Source organism: Gallinula chloropus, assembly GCF_964237585.1.
Source record: "Gallinula chloropus genome assembly, chromosome: 19".
NCBI lineage: Eukaryota > Metazoa > Chordata > Aves > Gruiformes > Rallidae > Gallinula > Gallinula chloropus.
In genome coordinates, this window is record NC_140104.1 from 2,135,009 (window position 1) to 2,159,140 (window position 24,132).

Sequence of the window (24,132 nt, forward strand, 5' to 3'; positions counted from 1 at the left end):
CACAGAGGCATTCTGTTTATAATAATGCCAAGCCAGCCAGCAAGGGCGTCGCCAGACACACAGACCTTTCGGACCTTCCTCTTGCAGGTAAATTGCAGTAAACATACAAATGTTGGCTCTTTTTAGTAGCAGTAGCTTGTCATTAACTGTTGGTCTCTCCCTGGGCCATTTTTCCTCTTCTCATATGGTCAAAGGAAACATGAAAAAGTGTCTTCAGAGTCTTTGTTTTAAAAAGCTTATTAATTTTCTTGTGTTTCCCTTCCCATCTTGATTATAGCCTTAGAAAACTAAAAAATAGCTGATTTATTATGGTTTGCCAACACAAACTTGCTGCCTTTACTCTGAAGTATCCATGGCACCTCTCTAATCCATGCTGTGGAACTGGAGAGGATTGGATTTTGTTCAACATGTATGTATCTGGAACGAGTCCAAAGCACTGTTTTTTGAGAGTTTATTTGGTTTTAAGTTGAGCTTCATTTGAAATACATCGAACATTTCAGATACTGATGTGAGTGGTGTAGGAGCAGTCATATTTGGGCTCGAAATGGTTTGTTTTGAGAGTTCTCAAGAGATGCGTTTGTTTTTATTTCACACTTTGCTTTTGTTCTCTTGTCATTTAATATTCTTTTCTACCAGTGTTTGTTTCCCATTTTCTTCAGGGCCCTTTATTTTGACTATCTAGTCCTTAGTGCAGTCATTGCATTGGAATCAAAGCTAGTAACCACAGATTATTGAATTTTTAAGGACAGATGAAACATATTCCTGTAGTGAAACCTCAGTGAAATTGTAGTGGGGACAAAAATTCATTAGTGGACAGGATGTTCTGCAATAGTTTGCTAGTACAGGAGAGAAATTAGAACCTGTCTTCGTTTATAGACTCTTCAAATAATCTGCTAAGATTTCCCTTCCATCATTCAAAGATGAAGAGATACTGGAGCTGAACTCAAAACAGGTTATAGGGTAGATGGCAGCGTAAACAAATAACATCTTGTCTGTGCTACCAGCCTCTCCTGCAGTAGTAGAGGCTAAGCAAGCAGAAGTTACCAGTGGAACAGACAGTTTACTCACTTCTATCAGCTGGTTTCCAGAAAAAGGCTTCATGAGAGTATATAATGATCCTAAACAGAACTTTAAGACCTCTTTAATCTCTACCAGGTTACTGCAGAGTGAAGTAATCTGTCAACTGTGTAATATAATGCCAGTCCTTAATAATAAATACCCCACTTCAGGCCATGGATAATTGCTGTTATTACCCAGAGACAATCGTTCTGTGAAAATCTGTTGAAATCAACAGATGCTTTATTAGCCATTGTATGGTACAAATTTATGCTTGCTTATCTAACAAGTTCCTGTATTTACAGCTTCTCTTTGTACCTGGGTTTAATTTAGTTCCACTAATCCATAGCAAAGGCTTGCTCGCTATAAGGTTGTAATGGCTCTGGTTCCAATCTAAATAATCCTGGGAGGCAGTTGGTCCAAGCCCTCTGCAAACAACACTGAATTAAAAAATATCCCCAAGGAAATTCAGGGTGAAGTAGCCTCCATAACAGTAATCTTCTGGCAGATTCCATCTGACCGGTGTCACAGCAGGGTTCTGTGATGGCCTTAATATGACCCAAATGTTACATTGTGGGAGGGGAGGATGGATTACTTGGCAGAGAGAGCTGGGTTTTGACTATCATCCTTTCATTTAGAATCAGAGAGGTTTAATGGTTCTGTCCTGGAGTTTCTAGCAGCCAGAACTAAGTCAAAGGAGCTACGTTACTCAGGCAAGTGACTCAGAGTACAAACCTGGATGCTGTTAACTTGTCCCACTTCAGGCACCACTGTGTAATTCAAGCCAGTAGCCACACAATGTCTTTAAATAGTGCAAATAGATGGTGCTAACGCAACGTGATTTTCCTTTAATCATGCTGCATATTTTTCATATGATTATTATCCTGTTTCTCTTTCCTAATGACTCCAAATAGGCCCCTGTCTTCTCCCTCTCTTCTTTCCAGCTAGATCGCTCTCTGGGATCCTCCCTTCTTCCTTTTTCTGTACCTTGCCTGATGGAATGCCTCCTGAATGATTGACACAGCACTTCCTAATTAGGACATGCCATTAGCCAGTCCAATTATGTTAATGATGATTTAACAGTGCTTTTTATTTATGAGAAACCTGGATTCCTTTTCATTCTGTTGAGATTTTTGGTTATTGATACGCCTTTTGAGGCATATCTGTTCCTATAAGCAGAATATGCTTAGGTTTAAAAGGCTCCCAAGAGTCATTCATTAGTAGCCTGATTGGTGTGACTACTTTGATTTGAGGCAATTCCCCATAAAGCCAATGTAATGATGAGCTGGGACTGTCACACACATTGGGAATAGATAGTGGACAACTAACAAAAAGACTTTTAGAATATATACTGTGTGCTACTTCTTGTTTGTTATGCATTTGTGGTACAGACAAGGAAGGGAGAGGTGGGTGGGAGGAAGGATGATCCTGACTGAGCAAGGAGTATGCAGTTCAGTGTAGCACAGCACTGCCAACAGCCAGGTCACTGGAAAGGAGGCAGTATCCTGGGACTGGATTCTGTCCTTGTCCATCTGGACTTCTTAATAGACAGGAACTCAACAGCCCTCTATGCTTGTGGGAGAAGGTGTGGTGATTCCTATAGCTCTTCATCAGCCACGAATGCTGATTTAGTCTTAGGAAATTCAGGAGCCAAAGGAAGGGTGGCTGTTGGCAGGATGTGTTTGCCTGGCACCTGCTGATACACATACCCCAGGTACTGCTGAAAAGACATTTCCAACCAGTCCAGTAACACTAGCCTTTGCTGAAGCTGAGACAAGGAGGAGTTCACAACTCCAGGTAATAGGGCATTAATTGATAATTAACGTAGGGTGGTGAAAAAGAGAAGAAAGTTGTGTTCCACATCTCTGATAGCAGCTCATGATGTGCTGGCCATAGATCCTGGCTTTTGGCAGCTTGCCCACAGAAAGGAAGCAGCCAACTTTCCTGGTGTTATACATCACTACCTCATGACTGATATGCACAAGGAGATAATTTGTTTTCTGTAATCTTTTTGGCTTTTAAAAACCCTATTAACATTGGTTTCTATGCTTGCTAGGTTTTTTATTTATATATACACACAGATACAGTATATAAATACATACTATGTGTAACAAAAATATAGATACATCTGCTGTGAATCTATTGAGACTCCCCAAAGGTCTTTTGGCTAAGCATCATGTGATAAGTGTCTTTTACTGCTGCCTTGAGCTGGGTTGTATTCAGGAGGCAAGAGGCTTTCTTGTTACAAGCCTGCTCACAGCAGAAAAGAAATTATTGTGCTAGGGCTGGTCAGTCATCTGGTGAAGATATCTGCTGATCAGCTTTTGAACCTTTTAAGACTGTAGATTTTGGTATTTCCCCTCATTCACCTGAGGCCCCTACCCCCCAGCAGGAGTATCAATCACAGGAAACTAGGCAGCCTGTACTGTTGAAACCATCAAAGCCGTTCCTTGTTATGATCACCTCTAATCTGCTCAAGGTTTCCTAGCCCCATGTGTGTTTAATGAACAAATGAGTACATTTGTTTAGAATCAAAACACCAGACGACATATTGTGTGCTGGGTGGCAGGACAGTGATTAATCAAATTCCTGAGACTGCAAACTGACAGCTTTTTTTCTTCTTTTTTGTTTTTCTTCATCCCCACAGACCTTCTGAAGGGGAGAAATGAAGAGCTGAAACCAGACCATTACCTCCGTAAAAGCCCCTCCCTGGAATCCCTGAGCAAACCTCCTATGGCCTTCAGCAGCAGAATGCTTGCCTCTACCCCCAGCAACTTGAAACCCCAAAGCAAACTCAGGTACCAACTCAGTTTCCTGGGGGTTGAAAAACCAGCACCCTGGAAAAACTGACAGCATTACCTGGCACCAAAATGAATGATTTAATTCGGTGGACCCCTGTTTCCAGTGGAAACTCTGCTGGGTAGTCTGTCTGGTTTAGAATTTAGAATCTGTCAGATCCAGATATCAAAATGCAGATTATAATAACCACAGCTGTCTGTAAGATGAGCAATCATGATACAGTGAGGGTAGCAAGCTTTCAGAAGCCACTAAGTTGTATTCAAGTATTCTGTTGAGTACGAGTGATCAACCCTCATCTTACTGCTGCTTTGCATGTCACAGTGCTTGAAAAATAAAAAGCTTTGAGGTCTAAGGGGTAGCTGGGCACATCATTTTCTTCTGTCTTGAGGAAAAAAAAACCCTTATTTTCTGCTAATCTCCACCACTATTTCCAACAGTAGAAGGGTGGAGACAATGCCAGTGGCTTTAACTGTCCTCCAAGCCTTGACTGCAATGCAGCTTCCACAGTTTTCATTTTACTGAGGAGCTCATCCTTCAGCAGCTGCACTGGATGTGAATTTGCTGTGATGGATTCCTCAGTTTCTTTCAATTCTGCACCTGAAATCCCAGTTTTCAATATGTAAAGCAGAGAGGTTAGTTAACAAATTTGTAAGTAAAGCAGATGAAAACACCAGCAGAAATGCTGGGTTAACATGTGCCATCAGGTGTCCATAGGCTGCTGGGTTCTGAGCTTCTTGTATGCAGTGATACCAGCTGAGTTTTCTCATCTAAAGGCAAATATAGACTGCAAGCTCTGAAGGCTCTTTCAGTTTGCTTTACATTTAGGTTCTGTGCTGCTGTTCTGCACTTTCATACAGCTATTATTTACACACTGGTATAAAATAGGGGAATTCAAGCATGTTTCTCTTTTTCTGCCCTATGCTTTCCTGGGTTAGTGTGGAGAGAAAGGACCCACTGGCAGCCCTGGCTCGGGAGTATGGTGGTTCCAAGAGGAATGCTCTGTTGAAATGGTGCCAAAAGAAAACTGAAGGTTACCAGGTAAGGGAATAGAGTCATTTTGACACATCACTTTCCTGTAAGTGTGCAGTGAGCAATGTCACTTCAAAGAATTGTTTGGATTTGTCTGCTGATTTTTACATGTTTACTTCTGCTGGGTGTTTCCAGCCTCTTGCCTCAGATTTCTTTAGCACCACTACAGAAAGTCCCCCACACTACCTTATCTTAAGGAATTCATGTACAGAACCAAACATATTAACTGCATCAAAGGCTGCTGATGGTGAGAAACAGACTGCATGTGTGCAGCAGCTCCCACTTGGCATCCCTTATGAAATTACATTCTACTATTCTTTCTGCAGGCTTCTGTGGGTGATGTGCTCAAGCTCTGGTTAGAGTTTGTAAGCAGTTGAGTTGGGCCTTGGGTTCTGCTTGCAGCTGGGCTGTAGAAGGCAATTGTGGACACCAGTTCATCCTGTGATATATGCTGGGTGTGCAGGAGAGTCTTGGTTTGATACAATGTTGAGATTTTTCTTTCTTAAGAATAATATTGTTTGTTACTTAGAGCAGAAGACAAAAGCAGTTATCACCACATGATATGCACCCTGGAGCAAGACTTTAATAAAAGCAGAGTCCATCTTTTAAAGTAAATAATACACTTTTTTTTCTTCTTCACAAGCAGCTCTTTATGAAGCATGAGCTGCAGGGTGCAGGAGTTGGGAAGAAAAGAGACAGTAGCTTTCCTTTTAAGTAAACTGATTATGAAGTTTTAAGTCATTTCTTTGCACTGGCATAGTCACCTGGCTTGCACCTATTTCACAGGACAAGTGTCAAGAGAAAGAAGTTCTTGACTTTAGACACACCTTAGAAGGAGTATAGTCAGGGTTAGTCCTGTGATACTGCCTAAAGGCTACAGTGCTGTCCTTGAAGTTGTCCCCTCTGTGCTGGGTTGCTTTATGCTTATATCTCATCCAGTAAAACTCTCCTGGTCTTGGATTTGAAGGTGTGGGGCAACATCTTCCAACGTAGTCCTTAGAAAATGATTAATGAAATGCACCTTTTCCAAGTCTAACCTCTGCTAAGCCAGAAAGCCCATCTCTTGAGTAACACTCTCTCCTGACAGCATTGTCCCTTTTTGTTTCAAGTAGCACATACAGTGAGCTTCATCCACTTCCCTAAGAGTAGTCTGAGTTCACTGCTAGAAGTGTTCTTGGAGAGGCAGCCTGGAGTTTCCTTCCCCTGATTACACCCAAGTTGGACAAAATGTATTGCTTTTAGAAATTATTGTGTGGCTTTGCAAGTATAGAGGCCTATCCTGATTCTGCAGGTACCAGCCTAGCACCAAGAGTGGCAAGTGTTCCCTCTGTGACAGGATGGGAAGGGAGTTTTGTTTTCCTCTGCTGAACCCAAGTAGAGGAGCTAACCCTGTATCAGATAGCAGGCCACCCAGGAGGTTTGCAAGGCAATCTGGGTCTATTTGTTTTTCCTCTTAGTATTAGTCTCTGGAGGGAAGTGTGTCCATGCTTCAGAGGACAGTGGAAGTTTTTGCTTTACATATAGCTGCTGGAGTGTTGTTGCTACGTGACTGTCTAGATGATGTTTCAGAAAAAGCTTTGTTGTTTTGGTTCCTGCTTTGATGAGGCTCTTGTTCTGTTCATGGCTGTCTCTGTTGTTGCTCTTTCTAAAGCAGCAGGATGAATTTTCAGCGGTTTTTGAGAACAAAACTGACAAACACTGTGTAACCCAGGAGAGAGAGGTTCAGACTGTGATGTGGTGAGAGTCCTTATTACCCAGAGTGGAAGATGTCTGGGCAGAAATTAAAGTCAGATGAACCAAAGGACAAACACCGTATTTGACTGTATTGTGACCTAATCAAGGTGATCCTGCTCTGGCAGGGAAGTTGGACTAGATGGTCTTTCGAGGTCCCTTCCAACCCCTAACATTCTGTGGTCCATGGAGATAGTCTTGCCTCTCTTCACAGCTTCATTTAGAGGCATTCTCTCTTGGACATTCTTCCTCAGGTTCCTGCTCCCATTGCACTCTGTGGTGCATTCACTAACTCTTCTTGAACTTGCTTTTCCCAGACCCTTTCACTTATCATATAAGGCTCCATATTAAGCTCCACAGGGAGATTTATCATTCTTGTGTACAGAGAACTGGAGTGCAGTGAAGAACATCATCCTCCTCCTTCCTGCCTTAGCCCCTGCAGTGTGGGAATGAGGTAATGAACTCCACCGAGCAGGACTCTGACGACGTGCATCACTTCTCCATATGGAATACACCCTGTCAGTGAGACATCATCTGTGCCAATCCCAGTATACCCTTTCTAAGGTGAAGCCCAGAACTACAGCTGAACTGGATGCGAGCTGCTTTCAGTTCTGTGACACTGGAATGAGAGAAAAACCCCTTGGTGCTTGGCTGCCTAACTTCTTTTATTCAGTGGCACAATGTACATGGCTCCTGATCTGAGCTGGTGAGGAGGGGGGAGATTCCTTTCTGGTTAAACTGTGAAGATAGGAGATTTCATTAAACACCATCTACAGAGTACATCAGAACAGCTGACATTCTCACTAGCAGCTGCCCGTGTCCCAGATTCCCTGAGGAAAGCTGGATTAGTGACCTAGGAAGGTATCTGGGGATAAGACCTAGGGACCAGCATACAAGGCCTCACTTTTTAAATGCTTTAATCCATACAAGGCTTATACTATAGATAGAAATTTATGTCCTGCTCCAGGCATATATCCTTGTGCTGACTACAGTGGGAACATTCCCTGGCTTTGAACTTCAGCATGTTCCCCTGGAGAGGCAATCTCATAAAATGAGAGGGACACTGCAGGGAGTTGAGAGAAGTGCAGCACAAATTAGTAGTGGCCTCAAGGGCTTTGTTCTTTTTTTTTAAAAAAAAAGAAATTGCATGAGTTTACAGTAACTGAGGGGAAACATGAAAGCATCTCTGTTCCTCCAGTCTACTATGTCATTTCAAAGATCCCTATTTAAGTAGTGATTTAATATCAAAAAGATAGGAACACTAAGGAGGAAGTTGTTATTTAGAGCAGGAAAACAGAATGACTAGAATGAAAATTAAGTGCACTTTCAGTTGAATGACTAGGAGAAAAGAAAATGAAAGTGGGATTGCATAAGCCGTGGCGTGATTGATCATATGATTTCAATTGTCATATTTAAATTGTCTAAATGAATGTGATCTGGCACTCTGAGTAACGACACAGGGGAGGTGCTAAAAAGAAATCTCAGCAGTAAAAAGAACTGGAGTGGAAAAAGGCTTTGAGCAAAGCTTCCTGGAGGAGAATCTCTCTCTAGCTTAAAAACAATCAACCTTCATCTAATGTACACTTCCCTGTAAGAATTGCATGCTGGCATGTGATCTCTTTTGCCAGACACACACAGACTGTTCCTTCTGTCTCTCTGCATTTGTTGACATCATGGTGTTTAATGTAGGGTGATGAGATGACCAGACTTGAGAACTGCTTTTGTGGCTCTGGAACTCAATTACCACAAGTCCTTTAAACCACAAAGCCTGCTGTGAGAGTAAGTTATTTATATTAAAATAGCTTTCTCTCTGTGGTGCTGTATTTTGGTTTTTTGTTTTGGGATTTTTCCCCATCTATTTAAAAAGATTATACATCATAGTAACAGTGTGAAGTAGAAATTGGGTGCCTCTTTTCTAACAGGCTCCGTTCCCAGGAGTTGTAACTCCTGGAAGCTGCTGAGAGTCATTCTTGTTGCATTATCACCTTCCATAATCATATCATTAGTGACTGTGGTGTTATTTAAGTGCCCTGGTTCTGTTTGCTCTCTGTGGAGACCATTTGTCAAGAGGCCAAACCTCTCTAGATTAAGTCTATTGCTATCCACAGATGTATTGTGAAAACACGGAACATCAAGAGGCACTTAACCCATGATCATTAGAACTGAGGATTATTATTTCTGCCACATATACCCTCTCCAGAGAGGGGAGGGAACTGCTACCACGTTAATGAATATGGTTCGCTTAAAAGAACTGTTTTCATGTTTTTTCCAACCACTACACAGCCATTCTGTGGCACAGAGGAAAAGAGAATCTGAGGCAGACTCTGTTCTCCAATGCACAATCATGGTTACTCACTTTACCAAAGGTATTTGATTTAACAGGACCCACTGGGATCCACTTGTTGAAGAACCACTGTCTTTTAGAGTAAAGGTATCTGTGTGGTTATCTTAAGTAGAGACATAAGCAAAACAGGAGGAGACAAGAAGTGTTCTAGAACCAACAGAGGGAAATGGCAGATGTTCATATTTCATGGTGTTGGTTTTACTGGTGTTTGTGGGACAAGCCTCAGATCTGATTTCATGCTATCTGGAAGCATCTCAACAGCGTGGAGAAACTACTGACCAGAGCTGTCTTTACCCTAGCTTTCATGTTATAGGAATAGTGCCTGGAGAAAGTAAGTCCTTTTAATCATTCTTCATAGAACTTGAGTAACTCAAGCAAACCTACAACAAAATGATTTGCTTGTTTCCATGCCTTATTCGGAGTTATTTGACTTTGCAATAGGTCCCAGAAAGTATGCTGAGGAGCATGGAGGAGCTATTTTTAGGGCGATTCTCTCAGACATTGTATTTTTTTGGTCTAAATTAGCAAAATACAAATATCTGTATGTTCAACCATTCTGAATATTTGCCTCAGGAGTTGTGAATTGGGTTTTTTTTTACTAGTTCTAAGGCTCTAATGAAATATCCTGATGGAGACTGCAGCCTGCATAATTTCCAGAAACATAGATTGGCATTAGGAGGAGTCAAAATATTTGAACCTTTGTCTTTGCTGTACAGATTAATACAGTGCCTTTCCTGTATTCAAAATGAAAAAAACCAAACCCTACCCTGAAGTATTCCCACTATTGTGGCTATTTCAGCCTTGAGAGATGGAAATTGGAAATAAATTGCTTCCAAACATAATCTAGAAGTCATTAAATGCCATTCAGGCTGCTTTTACTACTAGAAGCATAATGCTGGTATCTGGGGCTATGTAAAAGTCAATGTCTCTGCATAGTACTGTGTTCTTTGTGTGACAAACATGCAAAAGCTTGGGAGAAAAATCAAGGCTGTTGCAGTATTTGCTGTTTCTCAAGTAATTATGGCAGGAGACTGGTCGACTAGTGGTTTGGCAGTGGATAGAATATAAAGCTTTTTACCCTTTTGTATTTGGTTTAAACTCTGGACTATTACTAGCTTTTTGTTTGTGAATTTGTGGCTCTCTTTCTCAGAGGAATTTGCATTCCTTTTCCTTTTGTACTAGACAGTATTTTCTCCATATCCTCTTTGTTCTCAAGCCCCTATTCCAGGGTATTATGCCCTGGTTTTTCTCCTTTTTTTCTGACATGTTTGCTGGCTGGCTGGGATCCTGTACAGATTAAGCATGGCCCAAAGATATACAAATGCAGATAGGCTGATGAGGATGTAACATGCTCTCTTTGGTGAAGTGGTCCTGGGGCCATTGTGTCCTCACTGGGGAGGTGGACTCTGCTGCTAGGACAGCCAGCCAGGATGGTTATTTTTTGACTGCTGATGGATCAAGCAGGCGTATTCCTGGGGCTGTCTGTTGTGAGGACCAGCTTTATAGGACATGCAAAACTCCTTCATGGCCAGCTGTACATTAACACATCTATGGTTGACCATTTCTTCCTTATTCTGGAAATTAAGGGTTATATTTAGACACAAGTTGCCTGTTGCTGCTTTGTACGTCATTTGTGTGGGTAGTTGGTGTCATCATTTACTTAAGCAACTACCATCTGTCTTTCCTTAAGCCTTGACTGAGCACTTTGCTCAGTTACTCACTGTCCTGGACCACAGAGAGAGAAGAGTGACCATACTGCAAGTGCTACCACCGTCCTCAGGGCTGGTGTGCAGGCTGGCACTTCTGCTGAGGAGTTTGCTGGGGAGCTGCTTTGGCAGGGGGGTTGGACCTGATGATCTCTCCAGGTCCTTCCAACCCCTATGATTCTGTGATTGAAAAGCTAAATGGGTCAAAGCCCAGAATCAACCCTGTGAACCTGGGCAGAATGGAATTCCTGGGACTTGGCTCATAAAACCACAGGTCAAACGCTTCCTTTGGCACTGATGAAAGGGAGCTTAGTTCCAAAGCCTTGAGAGTCCCCACACAGCTGTGCACTGTCCGAGAGAAACACAGGGAAGAGCCCAGATGTTTCTTAATCACGAGCTGTGCACTTGACTCTGGGAGTGATTGTTTCACCCTTTCCTGCATTGCTTTTTGTGGTTGTGTCAGCAAGTAGCATAGAGCTGTTTCGATCTTTCCAAACTGTTTCAAGCTCTTTCGTTACCAACATCAATCAGGTTTCTGTCTAAATATTTAACTATTAACTATGAGAATTCAGCAATTCAGCAGTGGCAGAGGTGTGAATGGACACATCTTCTGGCCACCTTTCCAAGTGAGGTCTTTAAAGCAATAAGACTAGAAGGTAAAGTCTTATCTGCTGTGACACACAATTTATGTGCGGCCTGGAAAGAGGGTGGGATTCCCACAGCACTGTGATCTTGTGAGCTGAATATCAGCAGCAAAACAAATAACTCCCAGTTTGTGTGATGTGGGTGAAGGAAAACACTGAACGAAAGCCCTCCAGATTTAAATGGCAGCCATCCATCCAGTCTAACCAGCACGCATGGCAGCGTCTCTCTTCTGGGGAGGACTGGGAAGATTCCCCTTCCATCATACGCTTGTGCTTGTGATTAGAGGCTGGTGGCCAGAGCCTGGTGGGTAAGCAGAGAAAAAGCTGTCTTAATATTTACCAGTCCCATTAATGCAACAAAGTTCTTCTCTGACATGCAGTGACACTTAGTGTAAACTACCATAGGCTAGCATATCCCTTCTGGTCTGAGGGTGCATATGCTTACGTATCATTTTGACATTTAGAAGTAAGATGTATGTGCAATGGGTTTTTCCCAGGAAGTTATGAATACATTCTGTGAGTTTCTGAGAAGTGGGTGAAATTTCTGGCACTCTTTCTGTTTCTTTGATTCTTGGAGAAGGGCAGTGACTTCAAAGAGACTTTTTGGTTTTTTCCTCCTCTCTGTGTAGGAGTTGAAAGGGATCTTGGTAACAGCTATTGAGATAGGAGGGATTATCCTGCATTTAAATAAATATTGACAGTAAATTGGTCAAGAATTTTGCTCCCAAGTTTGCTCTTGACCATCTTTTTGACCTTGGCAGTCTTACATAATACCATTGCCTTGATTTCCCCAGCAGTTGAAATGTATCTTGATATCGTATCGTTGGATGTTGATGAGTCTCAGTAATAGTTGGAAAGATGTTCTGATAAAAAGGGCAATCTTGAGAGTTTATGAAAAAAACACACTTAAAACTTCAAGATTTTCCTTTTTTTCTTTTCCCCAGAAGAAATGTGTTCTCTTTCTAAATAAAAACATAGCAGAATATGTGCATGCAGCTTTTCTGTATGTCCCAGCTGGAGCCAGGATTGGGTCTGGAAAATAAATGCAGCAGCCAAATCATGGCATGTTGGGAATAATCAGGTTAATTACCAATGTGCAAGCCCCCTTCACAGTGGTGCCAATGCATAAACGTGCCTCTCCAGTGCAGCCAGATAACTTGAGCCAAGCTCTACCTTTTTTCACAGAGGCTTTATCCTGTAAACAAATACCAGTCTGGTGATTGGAGGGAGAAAATAAACGCCCATGCAGCGCTCTCATGCGTAACTTTCTATCCTGCTGGGTAATTTTAAAAATAGCATTTACATTCTATCCATCCCAAAGTCCAGGACGCTTTCCTGGTGTTGCCTGGATGCAACGACAGTGAAAACACTGAATTGATTGGTCACCAGCTGGAATGGATCCAAACTGAGAATTTAACTGGGAGAGGGTTCTGCCTGTTCCATGAATGTCCTTTGTGGCTGAGACCTCTCCCCACCACGTCTCCATCCTTTGCCACGAGCCTGCTGCAGTCTGCAGCCCACCCCTCTGCCCTGGAATTCCAGGACAGGGTTAATCTTTGTCCTCTCTCCAAGTAGATAGTTGCAAATAGCTGTAGGAGCAGCCAGTGTGGTCATTAGCAATTCTGCAGCAGGGCTCTAGGCAGGAAGTAGCTGTGCTGCTGTCTTGGACACAGAAGGGATCTAATTCCTCCCTCCCTCTCCCTCCCTTCTTCCCCAGAGTATCTGTGTGGTCCTTGGAGCTACGCTGCTGCATCTTCACTCTTGCAGCCCAGTCTGTCTCCTCTCTGTGGCGTTGAGCAGTGCTCTCATTTATGAGTTGGTGAGAAAATGGGTGGAAGTGGTAGTTGTGTGGCAAGCAGGGGAGTTGGCGTTCAGCAGGTGAGCATAACAAGTACAATTTATACAGAAGAGCAGGAAATAGATGCTGAGCAAAAATACAAACTCACTAAATCCAGTGGGATTATTGCCATGAGGAGAACTTGTTAGCTCCTGGTCTTGCTGTGTCATCCACCTCTGCCTCTCCACACACAGATAACGCTTCTTTAGCCCACTCACTGGATGTGACAGTGGTGTAAATGACAGTACCAGTCACACTTGACACATCTTTTGTCATCGTTAATTCATCTCTGAAGTGGCCCAGAGGTAGCCATAAAACTCCTCCTGCTTGTACCAGCTCTCTCTTGGTCCTGTATGTCTGTGTAATAACAAACCAGCTCTCTGTAAACTCAGACTATGCATTCTCTATCTCTCTCTCTCTCTCTAGTTCAAATGGAAACTGTTGTGCAAAGTAATAAATTAAGACCCCAAAACGAGGAATATGTACAAAACCCTGTTACTTTGCTAGCTTTTAGTGCAAGGCTTTTGAAGGAGGGGACTTCCAGTAACAAGAATATTGCCATGGGGTAGTTGGCATTCAAAACAACTCATTATTTGCTAGGAGGCTTCGAACACATTCACTGTGTGTTATGCTCAGTGTGCCAGCAATTACTCTCGAGCCTTGTTCACCAGAATTTGTTTTCATCTTTAAAAGCTGGTCTTTATGTATAAAAATACAAATAAAACCTAAGAAACATGAGCAAAGTACAGTGCCATGTTTGCCAGTCCACACAGTGCTGGGAGCAATAGTCTGATGGGCAGGACTGGATGCTGTTTGGCTCATTAGGGAAGCAGCTTATGTAGAGTTACAGTGATGATTTCAATGTCAGTGGTGACTGTTTTTCACCTTGCAAGCAGAGGAAATGGCAGGTCACATCATAACTTTAACACATTTCACCTTAAATATCTCCCATTTGGTACTACTTGAGTTTTTTTCATTATGCAAACCCTAGCTACAGCAGCACTGCACCTATTTTGCAGTCAATAGATCAGAGCTAAGCTGGCTTGTCGAGGTCATGGACCTCCTCAATGCCTCATGAAGAAAAAGCTGAGCTTGAAGAGTGCACAGATCACTTTAGAATGGCTTCACACTTACTCTGAATGATGCCTCTGAGACAGCCTCTGTCATGTGAGCTTGTTTTGAGCACAGAACTTGGGAGCATTGTGCTACCTATTCTCTCCAGTCTGACTCAAAGAAGAGAAAGTTGGACGTGCCAGACTTCTTGGTATTTTCCCAGAACTCTGGCTTTTGAGAGATTAAAGCAGTTGGGAGCTGAAAAACCTTTGTGTAGGGTGGCAATAAGGTAGTTAAATTTCCTCTTTTTTAAATGTCCCTGCTCTGTGTGACTGCTGTAGTCAGCTGATGTCCAGTAATAAGCTCTCTTTCAAATGTCCTGTCCATGCTGAGAAGGCTCGTTAGTTCAGACTAACGAGCGAAGGATAACGGGTAAACCCAAGGCAACTTACATGGCAGCAGTGGAGCAGGGAGCAACAGAACCTAGGAATGTGATGGGAAATGGGGTTACTTTATAAAAAGGAGTGTAGTAAACGGGATAACCTTTGCAGAGCTGGCACCAGTTCCTCATTTCACTGTGCTGCAATTAGGTAATTGACGTTAACACGCCTCGTGCTACCTGACCTGTGTGGTCTCACACGTGGAATCGGCAGGAAGGTGCGTGACTTGCTGGTGTGGCTGGCAGAAGCATTAGAAACAGAGATGCTGGTGATGGAAACGTGAAGTTTCAAAGGAAGGTTAAAACAATTCCTATGGAGCCTGCAGCTGCCTGAACCATTTGAACTAGGGATATTAATACAGCCTCGAGGATGGAAGGTCACTTGGCTTCCTTCCCAACCCTGGCTAGCCACTTAATCTCTATACAATAAACAGTATTGCAGTTCCACAAGATACTCTGGATTTATTAATTTTTTTAATCAGGAGACATTATTGCGTATTCCATTTAAGAGGAAAAGATTTGTAAGAGAATTCAGAAGGGTTTCTGGTAGTGGATTGATTAATGTGATATGCAGATCACTTTAGACTTGCAGCTACCCATTGAAAATAGCTGTGTGCAATTGTCCAAGTCATCTGGGTGCACCCTGTAATTACAGAAGAATCCAGGCAGTCTTTAATTTTAGGCATTCATGCCTTTCATCCGTGTTAACTGGACCTGACCACACTTCTAATTCACCCACATTGCCAGAAGATTGCTCAGATGTTTCATATCCTTGCTGGAGCATTTTAGATGAACAGGAGTGGTTTGTTTGCTCAGGAGGTTGGGTTATGTTAAAAGGAGCCCTTCTTCATTTGTGTTGCTGCCTAGGAAGCATTCAGAACTTGCCTATCCAGAGCTTGGAGCTTATGTACTTCCTTTGATAGAACCTCTTTGGCTGAAACCTGCTAGCATGTTCCCAACCAATTAGGGTGTAATAAATCCAAATTAGATTTGCAGTTTCGTGCAGCTATTGTTAAAAAGGGGTGGGTGTGTAGGTAATCTTTGGAAGTTGCCTTTCAAGGTACCTTGGTTGGATTTCACATTAGAAGGGTCAGAGTTTGCAGAGATGTGGCTGATGAAAAGGAGGTTCCTGCTCAGGCATCTGTGTTTAAATATAGCCACATAAAAACTTATCTGTAAAACTTCTGGTCTGTGGAGGAGATGTGAGTCTCTGGTTAGTGATAAGCAGGAGGAACTGCAGAATGCTGAACCAGTTAAGAGGAAGCTGCTATTGAAAACAAGGCAATTCCCAGTATATTTATTTTAACTAGTCCTGACTTTGGTATTGAAGTTTATATTCTGTATGGGCTGAACCTCAATAATTAACCCCTCTGGCATGTTCCCCTCGTGGTGTTCTGTACCTGTGAGAGGTATGGTGTATGCTGTGAAGGGAGAGTGGGGGGAATGATGCTAAGGTCATAGTTACTGCAGGCTGCCTTCCACAAGAGTCCCAGGCCAGCTTCAAGCTGGCTCATGTCTATAACTTATAATTCTGGGTCTTATTGAGAAAATGATGACTCAGAGCCCGTGGTGTGGGCACAGTAACATCTGCGGAGCGGGAATATCTTGTGTCAGTTATTTTAACATACTCAGGCTGTATTGAGGAGCACATGATGTCATTGTTGGTTTTTACTGAAAACTTGGAGTCAAAGATCTAGTGGAATCTAATGGGGTGGTTGTTTTTTTCCTCAGATAAACAAGAAACTGTTTGCAGTGAGGACAGATCACACAGATTTCCCTGTGTGTCTTTACCATGGTGCTCATAGTGCTCTGTTATCTGCAAGCAAAGGTCCTGTTCCTGGGGTGGGGGGGCAGAGGTTAATCTCTTGCAGGTGTTCAGTACCTTTAAGAGTTGGCCTGCCACTAATATCATAGATTTGCTCTCTAAATAACATTTTTTTTTACATACTTTAATATTCAAAGTACTTCAGAGACTTTAATATCCCTAGAAACTAACTGTACTGGGTACTTGGGTACTTTCAGATAACTCTGCTCCCTGGTGTGCTTCCAGATCCTGGTCTCTTAATATTCCCAGTGCATGTATGGTCGTTCACTCAGGAGCTTTCATCTGCAGTGAATGGGCTGTTTTCACTGACAAGAAGCCTGGAAACTACACTGGAAATAGTTTAATCCTGAGACCTTTTTGCTCTACACAGTATCCTGCCACTATCCCAGCAACCTTTGTACCCTCACGTCTTTCTGTGGTCCTTTTTGCCCCTCCACACAGGGTGTCTGTAAAGATGGTTACGTAGTCATGCTATGAAAACACCCCTGTTCTGGCCGGACATTCATGTTCTCTCAAGATTCTCAACTACGCTGCCCCCACCTCCCTGGGTATTTGCTCAGCAGCACCATGGGAGACCCAGGGGGAGTGCTGCATAATGTGGGTATATCTGCTCCAGAGCTACTGACCCACAGCTGCTCAGCACCCTTTGGGCCAGGGGTTAGTCTCTGGTGCAGATGTCTTTAGCCATGTGGACCCACTGATGACATGCTAAAGGTCAACATTGGGGTACTTGTGACCGTGACACAACTGTGGCCATCAGATGGCAATTTTTTCAGCTGCCTGAGGAGCAGTTGGATCTGCAGTCCCTTCTGCATTCTTGTATTTATTAAAAGGGCAGACAATGGCAGGACAAGGGGGAATGGATTAAAGCTGAAGGAAGGAAGGCTTAGTTTAGATATTAGGGGGAAGTTTTTTACAGAGAGAGTGGTGAGGGGCTGGAACAGGCTGCCCAGAGAGGGGATGGGTGCCCCATCCCTGGGGGTGTTCCAGGCCAGGTTGGATGGGGCCCTGGGCAGCCTTGTGTAGCTCCAGGCCTGGAGGTTGGTGTCCCTGCCTGTGGCAGGGGGGTTGGAGCTCTGTGATCCTTGGGGTCCCTCCCAACCCAGCCCAGGCTGGGATTCTATGATTCTGTGATGATTTCATTGTATGCTCCTTCTGCAGATGGCACATCTCCCTCCTGAAGGATGCCATCCTACATAGGTTAACTTCCAGGTCTCTCCTGGGAAGCTGCATGCAGTTTTGCAGAGTTTGAGGTGGGATTTCTGCTGTAAGCACACTAGGTAACAGAGAAACCACCAAACTCATCCTGCAGTTTGGAAGTGTACATTAACAGTGTCACACAAACAGCTCCCACATAGTCACAGACTGTATGTTGTGAAATAGAGAGGTGGGGCAGAAAGACTGGGACAGGTTCTGGTGCCAGAATAATCAAGACAAGTGAATAGTTTCCAAGGTGTTCATTCCCTAAAATTGTTTTTCCTTTTTTTTCCCCTTTCTTGGCTTCAGCAGAGCCAGAGAAACCCGAGTGCCTCTGTTTTGACTTCATTCCTCTTGGTGTGGTGTAGTGGGGAGGTATTGCAAGTAAAGCTGCAGTGTAGCAAAGCACAGAAGATCACTCCTCATTCACTGCAGCCTTGTACCCCAACCTGAAAGGCTGTTAACACAGATCAAAGAAGAAACACCAAAGAGGGATTTATACCATGTTTGAAATAGAAATGCAGTTGTGGAGATGAAAAAAACTCCTCCACAGCTCACTGATGCTTGTTGGATGTGAAAATGGCAACTGAGTGGGTGTGAGGACGTTTTGGTGTTTGCTGTTGTACTGTTGACTGACCAATTGAGCTGAGCCCTTGAATGCTCAGTTTGAGTTTGCATTTGGAACTGAAGAATTCAGATTTGAGTTCTTTTCCTCTGATCATGACACACCACATTGCAGTAGGTTTCCTCTGTGGTTTAAGCATTGTCAGCAGAAGCCCATTCTTGAACTTTCGCCTGTTTGTAAGACTTGGATCTGAGAAGTACTGAACACACATGTCTGGACAATGCTGTAGGAGAGGTGAGGGAGTTTCTGCCTAGTTCTGACCTAATGGTAGACATTAGTACTTCTTACCTCTAGGTACTGTTAGACTGGAGGAAGAGAAGAGTTTTAGGTATAATTAAAACTACAGAGACCAGTAAAGAAGCTGATGCTGGGCTGGTGAAATACTGTAGGAAGAAACAGTTTTGTATCTCATGTGTCTGTCAGCATGGTGAAAATGAGGGTAGGATATAATGTTCCCACACAAACATGGCTTGCCTTTTTGTCTAGTCCTGTTGCTTAACTAAGGTTTTGTTTTTTCCTGTTTCCATGGCCTTTGGGGGGATGAGGGGGGCGACAACGAACTCTTATTTTCCATTTCTGTCATACAACATAAAGTGGGAGAATTGGCATTTAGCAGTAGGCTATTTGCTGATGAAATATATTGGTATAAATTCAGTAGTCTGGCAGTCAGTCCTTTCCTACCAGCTGCAGATTGATAAACAGCAACCTGTTTAAAACATGAGGAAAGCAGAGTGCTCCAGCTTCCCGTGCCGATTCCGTAACGCGGAGTTGGACAGCCGGGGTGTGCTTTATGGATTAGACAAAGTCAGGGCAGCTTTCAGAGCACAATAGCAACTTTTCCTTGTGGTGATATTCAGCCACCACGTCGCTCTTTTCTTTTATCTCCACGGACAGATTGTTAATAGAGCAAAACACGATGTGCTGGCTGGTGCAGTGCGGTAACGTCTGCTGCGCCGGCCCGCTCTGAGCCCATTAGATTGGGGGATTTATTACAGCCAGAGAATTTTAACCTGAAATACTCTGTACCACTTCAATTTGAGTCATTTTGGGTTACAGACATTAATTACTAATCTGAAATCCTGCCTGACTGGAAAACAAAACCCCATGCTGGACAAGTAATCAGCGAGGCATCGTAAGTGAAGGGCATTCGCTGAAATGCTTCCTGCCGGCTGCAGTGCAGCCTGCATTAGCTTTAGTGTGAGCTGCAGTAAAATGGCTTTCAGGGAATCTTGAAAGAAACCAGAAAATAGCTCAAGTGAAGTGACAGAGAGTCTGAACACACAGGATGATGTGGCTGGTGAGAATGGTTTGCTGGTAGCCCTCACACCTGGCCTAGTGTGTGAGACGGTGCAGTCCCGACGTGTCCTGGAGCCTCCCCTGCTCCGGCAGCTGTTACTTGTCTGAGCACTATCACTCAGTTCACTGGTTTGTTTTTAGCTGCTATTTGGAACTGCTGCTACTACAGCAGCAAAGCTTTGCCGTGAGAACTCCTTGGTGTGCTGGTATGGCCAGTCAGTGCAAACAAGAGCACTGGAAAGGTCACCTTGTTCACAGGATCAGAACTGGCCCATGAGCGTGTTTCAGCTGTGCCTTGCAAAGAGGAGCCCTGTGAAGAGCCTCGAGCACACTCTGTACCCCAGTAATCTTTGGATTTTAAAGGAATTCTTCACAGCTGGACTGGTTTTAATGATACCTGTTTCTGTAATCACCCCCTGTTGAATGTAGCGTGTTCTGGACTTCAGGTGTCATGAGTAGGGAAACTGGGTTTCCCTCTGTGCCCCAGAGAGCTCCCTTGTCGTCAGCAGTGTGGCTGGCAAAGAAGAATCACACCATCTGGCAGCAAGGGGAAGGAAGTTGGGTTGTTTCGCTGGTTTTTACCATTTAAACTCACAACCATATCATACTTTCATTTCCAAATGCTTCCCTCTCACTGCCCTCCTGTTGGGGCTGTAACTGGTGGGAGTTGTTGCTACAGATGAGTCAGAGATTGGTCCAGCTCAGTTCAGGGCTTTCAGTTGGATGTTTGTTAATATATCTCTGCCCCTGAAGCATTGCTTCCTTGAGCAAATTCAGGCTTATTCTCATGTTAGGAAATGCATGAAGACAAGATTTAAAGGTTTCTGTTTGGTCTGGTTCCATTAGGATCTTGTGTTGTACTTGTTACCCGTGATGCAGCCACATTTATTTGCCAGTGACTGTGGCAGCAGGGGAGTGAGCATCACACAACCTCTGTTCTCTTATGGCTCACTTTGTGAATTAGGGTAGGTGATTAAATTCTGTACCTCAGATTTCCCATTCTTTATCTGCCTTTTCTGAAGTAGTCTGTGATGTGCAGATGAAAGATGCTGTGTTGACAAAGAGTATGAGAATGCAGACATGCACTCATGCACATGACTGCAGGCTGGGCACATCTGCCCAGCTCTTGGACAGCTGTCTGCTCAGCCCTTGCTGTTGCCAAGCTTGAGCTTACCACTCCCACCCAATTAAGCACACCCATTATTTAGGACTTGAGGGCTATGTTAGTATTCCATCAGTTTGATAACACTTTTGATAAGCCCCTTATCAAGTCATAATTGATAATTACATATTCTCATGAAAGCATGTGCCTGCTGTGTAAGACAGCAGTGGTCAAATACACTGATTACATTGCCATATGTGTCATTCTATAAATCCATCCCTCTGTTACTCATCTTGAGATAAGGAAGCACAGAATTGATTGCAAAACACCACTTGTAAATATCAGCGACTTCTGCTGGAGGTGCCAGAGAAATCTTATTTCTGCCATTCTGTAATCAAAAGGGACATGATAAAGTCCATCCTCTCTCCAGCAGCATGTGCTGCACGGCATTTTTCAGCTCAGAGAGTCTGTCTGTTTGGGGTCTGGTGTGAAAAGCATTGAACTCTTTAATCATTGCCCATCTAGAGCTTTGAAATTTGCCATCCTCCTCAGTATCTTTCTGCTCGACGTGAAGAAGGGGAGAATGGACATTTTAAACCTATATTCTTTTAATACTCTTGAGATGATGTTTCATGACTACATACCAGCTGCTGTTTGGAGATTTTTTGGTTGTGTAGCACTGTTCAGGGGTGGCTCATGTTTCCTCTTACAGAATATTGATATCACCAACTTCAGCAGCAGCTGGAGCGATGGGCTTGCTTTCTGCGCTCTCCTGCACACCTATTTGCCTGCACATATTCCTTACCAGGAGCTCAACAGCCAGGATAAAGTAAGTTCTGTTTACCTGTTCCTACACTGTTTGCAGAATTCAGCTTGAACATTACCCATTTTGATGGGGATGGGATAGAGACACCCACAGGGTTGCAAGACCTTCATGGTACAAAATATATAGGTGGCAACAACAGGAAGAGACAAGTGTCAGCTGAGAATTTACAAAGCAGACTGGATGGAAAGGGGAAGGAAACCAGCTCTGAGCTCCCAGAGAGCAATGCAGGGATAAAGAGTTAGCACCAAGTTGCCTGGATGCTGTGAGTGCTGCAGGCAAACATGAAGTCAGTATCCCTTTTGAAAGGCTGAGGGGAGACCTTTTCACCTCCTACACCTACCTGAAAGGAGGGTGTAGAGAAATGGGTGCTGGCCTCTTCACCCAAGTGACAGGTAACAGGACGAGGGGGAATGGGCTCAAGCTGCTCCAGGGCAGGTTCAGATTAGACTTTAGGAAAAAATTCTTCACTGAAAGGGTTGCAGGCACTGGAACAGGCTGCCCGGGGAGGGGGCTGAGTCACCGGATGTATTTAAAGATGGGTAGATGATGTGTTCACAGATATGGTTTAGCAGAGGATGGGTATGGTTGGACTTGATTATCTCAGAGGTCTTTTCCAACCTGGTGACTGTGATTCTGTGATTTCTGTACTTCTGAGTGAGCACATGTTAAAAGTGCTGGATCACTAGGCAGGCAGATGATCCATTGCATCACTGGGACAGCAATGTATCCAAAAGTCAGACCATGTCAGCACATTCCATTTATGTTATTAAGACCCTCACAAAGGGGAGGAACCCAGATTTACTGGATTTACTTCACAGCTAGGATGTATTAAAACAAGAATTACACTGTGAGCAGGAATGCCTTTTATTAGTTCCTACCTCTTCCAAAACCTTTCGGTCACAATAAAGACAGAGCCTCAGTGGGCTTTTTTGCCCAGTTACCAGTTTCACAAGAACCTGTTAGTCAAAAACAGGGCTGGAGTTCAGGCAGAAGTAGATGAGCTATTCATAGACAGAACTTGTTTGCAAGTTTACCTTGGTAATGCAAAAAGAGTCTATGTGGAAGCATTGAATCTAGTGGGTTTCAGTTATCAAATATACCCCCTCATTTAAACGTACTGGTTAACCAGGTGCAAGGTGGGGTGCAGGAATCAGCCTTCCATGCTAATCCCTTTGAACTTTTGGGTTATTTTTACAGAAGAGAAATCTGCTGTTGGCATTTCAAGCTGCTGAAAGTGTAGGCATCAAACCCAGCCTGGTGAGTGACTTGCTTTGATTGTAGGTAGAAGAAACCTTTTTGGAGCGTAAGATGCATGTGTCGCGCTTGTTTGTTAACGAGTTTCAGAACTGCACTGGGCCAGGAGTCATTCCCATGGACTTCTATGCTGTATGTGGCTGTGAGGAGCTCTGGAATGGAAGCAGAAGTGGTGCTCAGTAGCCACAGCTACTCAGAGCAGCCAGTGATGGTGCCAGTGTGGCGCTTGGCTGAGATGTGACGATGTGTCTGTCCTCTGCAGGAGCTCAGTGAGATGATGTACACAGACCGCCCGGACTGGCAGAGTGTCATGCAGTACGTCGCGCAGATTTACAAGTACTTTGAGACCTGAGGTGCAGAGCAAGAGGTGACAGAAGTGGAGGAGAGAACAAAGAACGCTACAGATGCACACGATCACTTTAAAAAGCCACTTGCTTCTCTTCCAGAACCAACCTAAGCTCTTAGTCTGAAAGAAAGCTCTTCCATTACCCCGATTACACCTGGGACTGCAACCAAATAAATACCCACTGTCCATCTATACAAACCAAATTCATCTGTAGTGTTATTCCCACATGGAAATTGCAAAGCATTTCCAAACACGTGTGGGATGTTTCTGAAGAGGATACCTTCTGCTAAGGAATGTTTTGCCTCAAACCAGACTCCAGCATAAGGAGACCTGCTACAGAATGAAGTTCTAAATCAATGTGGACTGTGCTGGCACTCAAGGGAAGGCTGGGAGATTGATATTAATGTAAAAGCTCACAAAAATGCTCTTCTTGCCAAAACATGCTTAACTCATCCCAAATACATGCTGTTTTCTTGTCTCCATGTATTTTATAAAACGTCACAACAGATGCACATAGGTGTGTGGAACCTTCACCTGAGTTATTCCCACACACCTGATGCAATAAGTGTACCAACCACTTCGCTTGTCGTAGCTTTACCAGCAGGAGAACAGGATCATCTGTAACTCTGAAACCACGCTCTGTGCCATCACCAGGCAGTGAAAGAACTCCAAGAGATCCTGCTAGGTGCCAGGACTTCGTTTCAGATCAAACAGAAGTAATCTCTTTGAGGAGAAATAGCTTTATTACTACAACTTTGCTACTTGATTACTACAGGAAGCCAGAGCTCGGCTTCCCAGCTGGCTGTGCAGGCACAGTTACCATAGGTATACTGCAAATGCCATTTACTAGCTTTAGTTTGCAAGGTGCCAGTAATCAGGTGATGACTCTAAGCAATACAGGGACATCTCAGTAGTTTGCATTTTTGTGGATTAAGTGGAGTAACTTCTTCTGTGTGGATCCTGCATAATCAGCACAGACCTGTAATTGCTGTGTAGAGGTGTGGATCTTGAGACAGCCTCTGC

At 43.6% G+C, this 24,132-nt stretch overlaps 1 protein-coding gene across 1 annotated transcript in view; it reads left to right on the forward strand.

Moving 5' to 3' along the window:
* SPECC1 (sperm antigen with calponin homology and coiled-coil domains 1) overlaps nucleotides 1-23,587 on the forward strand; it is a 69,829-nt gene extending 46,242 nt beyond the window's left edge. The window contains exons 9-14 of the mRNA XM_084272838.1: nucleotides 6-87; nucleotides 3,704-3,854; nucleotides 4,791-4,893; nucleotides 21,396-21,512; nucleotides 22,707-22,766; nucleotides 23,026-23,587. Of these exons, the coding sequence (XP_084128964.1) occupies nucleotides 6-87; nucleotides 3,704-3,854; nucleotides 4,791-4,893; nucleotides 21,396-21,512; nucleotides 22,707-22,766; nucleotides 23,026-23,115 (603 nt within the window). The 3' untranslated portion in view covers nucleotides 23,116-23,587. The remainder of the gene's footprint in view (nucleotides 1-5; nucleotides 88-3,703; nucleotides 3,855-4,790; nucleotides 4,894-21,395; nucleotides 21,513-22,706; nucleotides 22,767-23,025) is intronic.
* The last annotated feature ends 545 nt before the right edge of the window (nucleotides 23,588-24,132 follow it).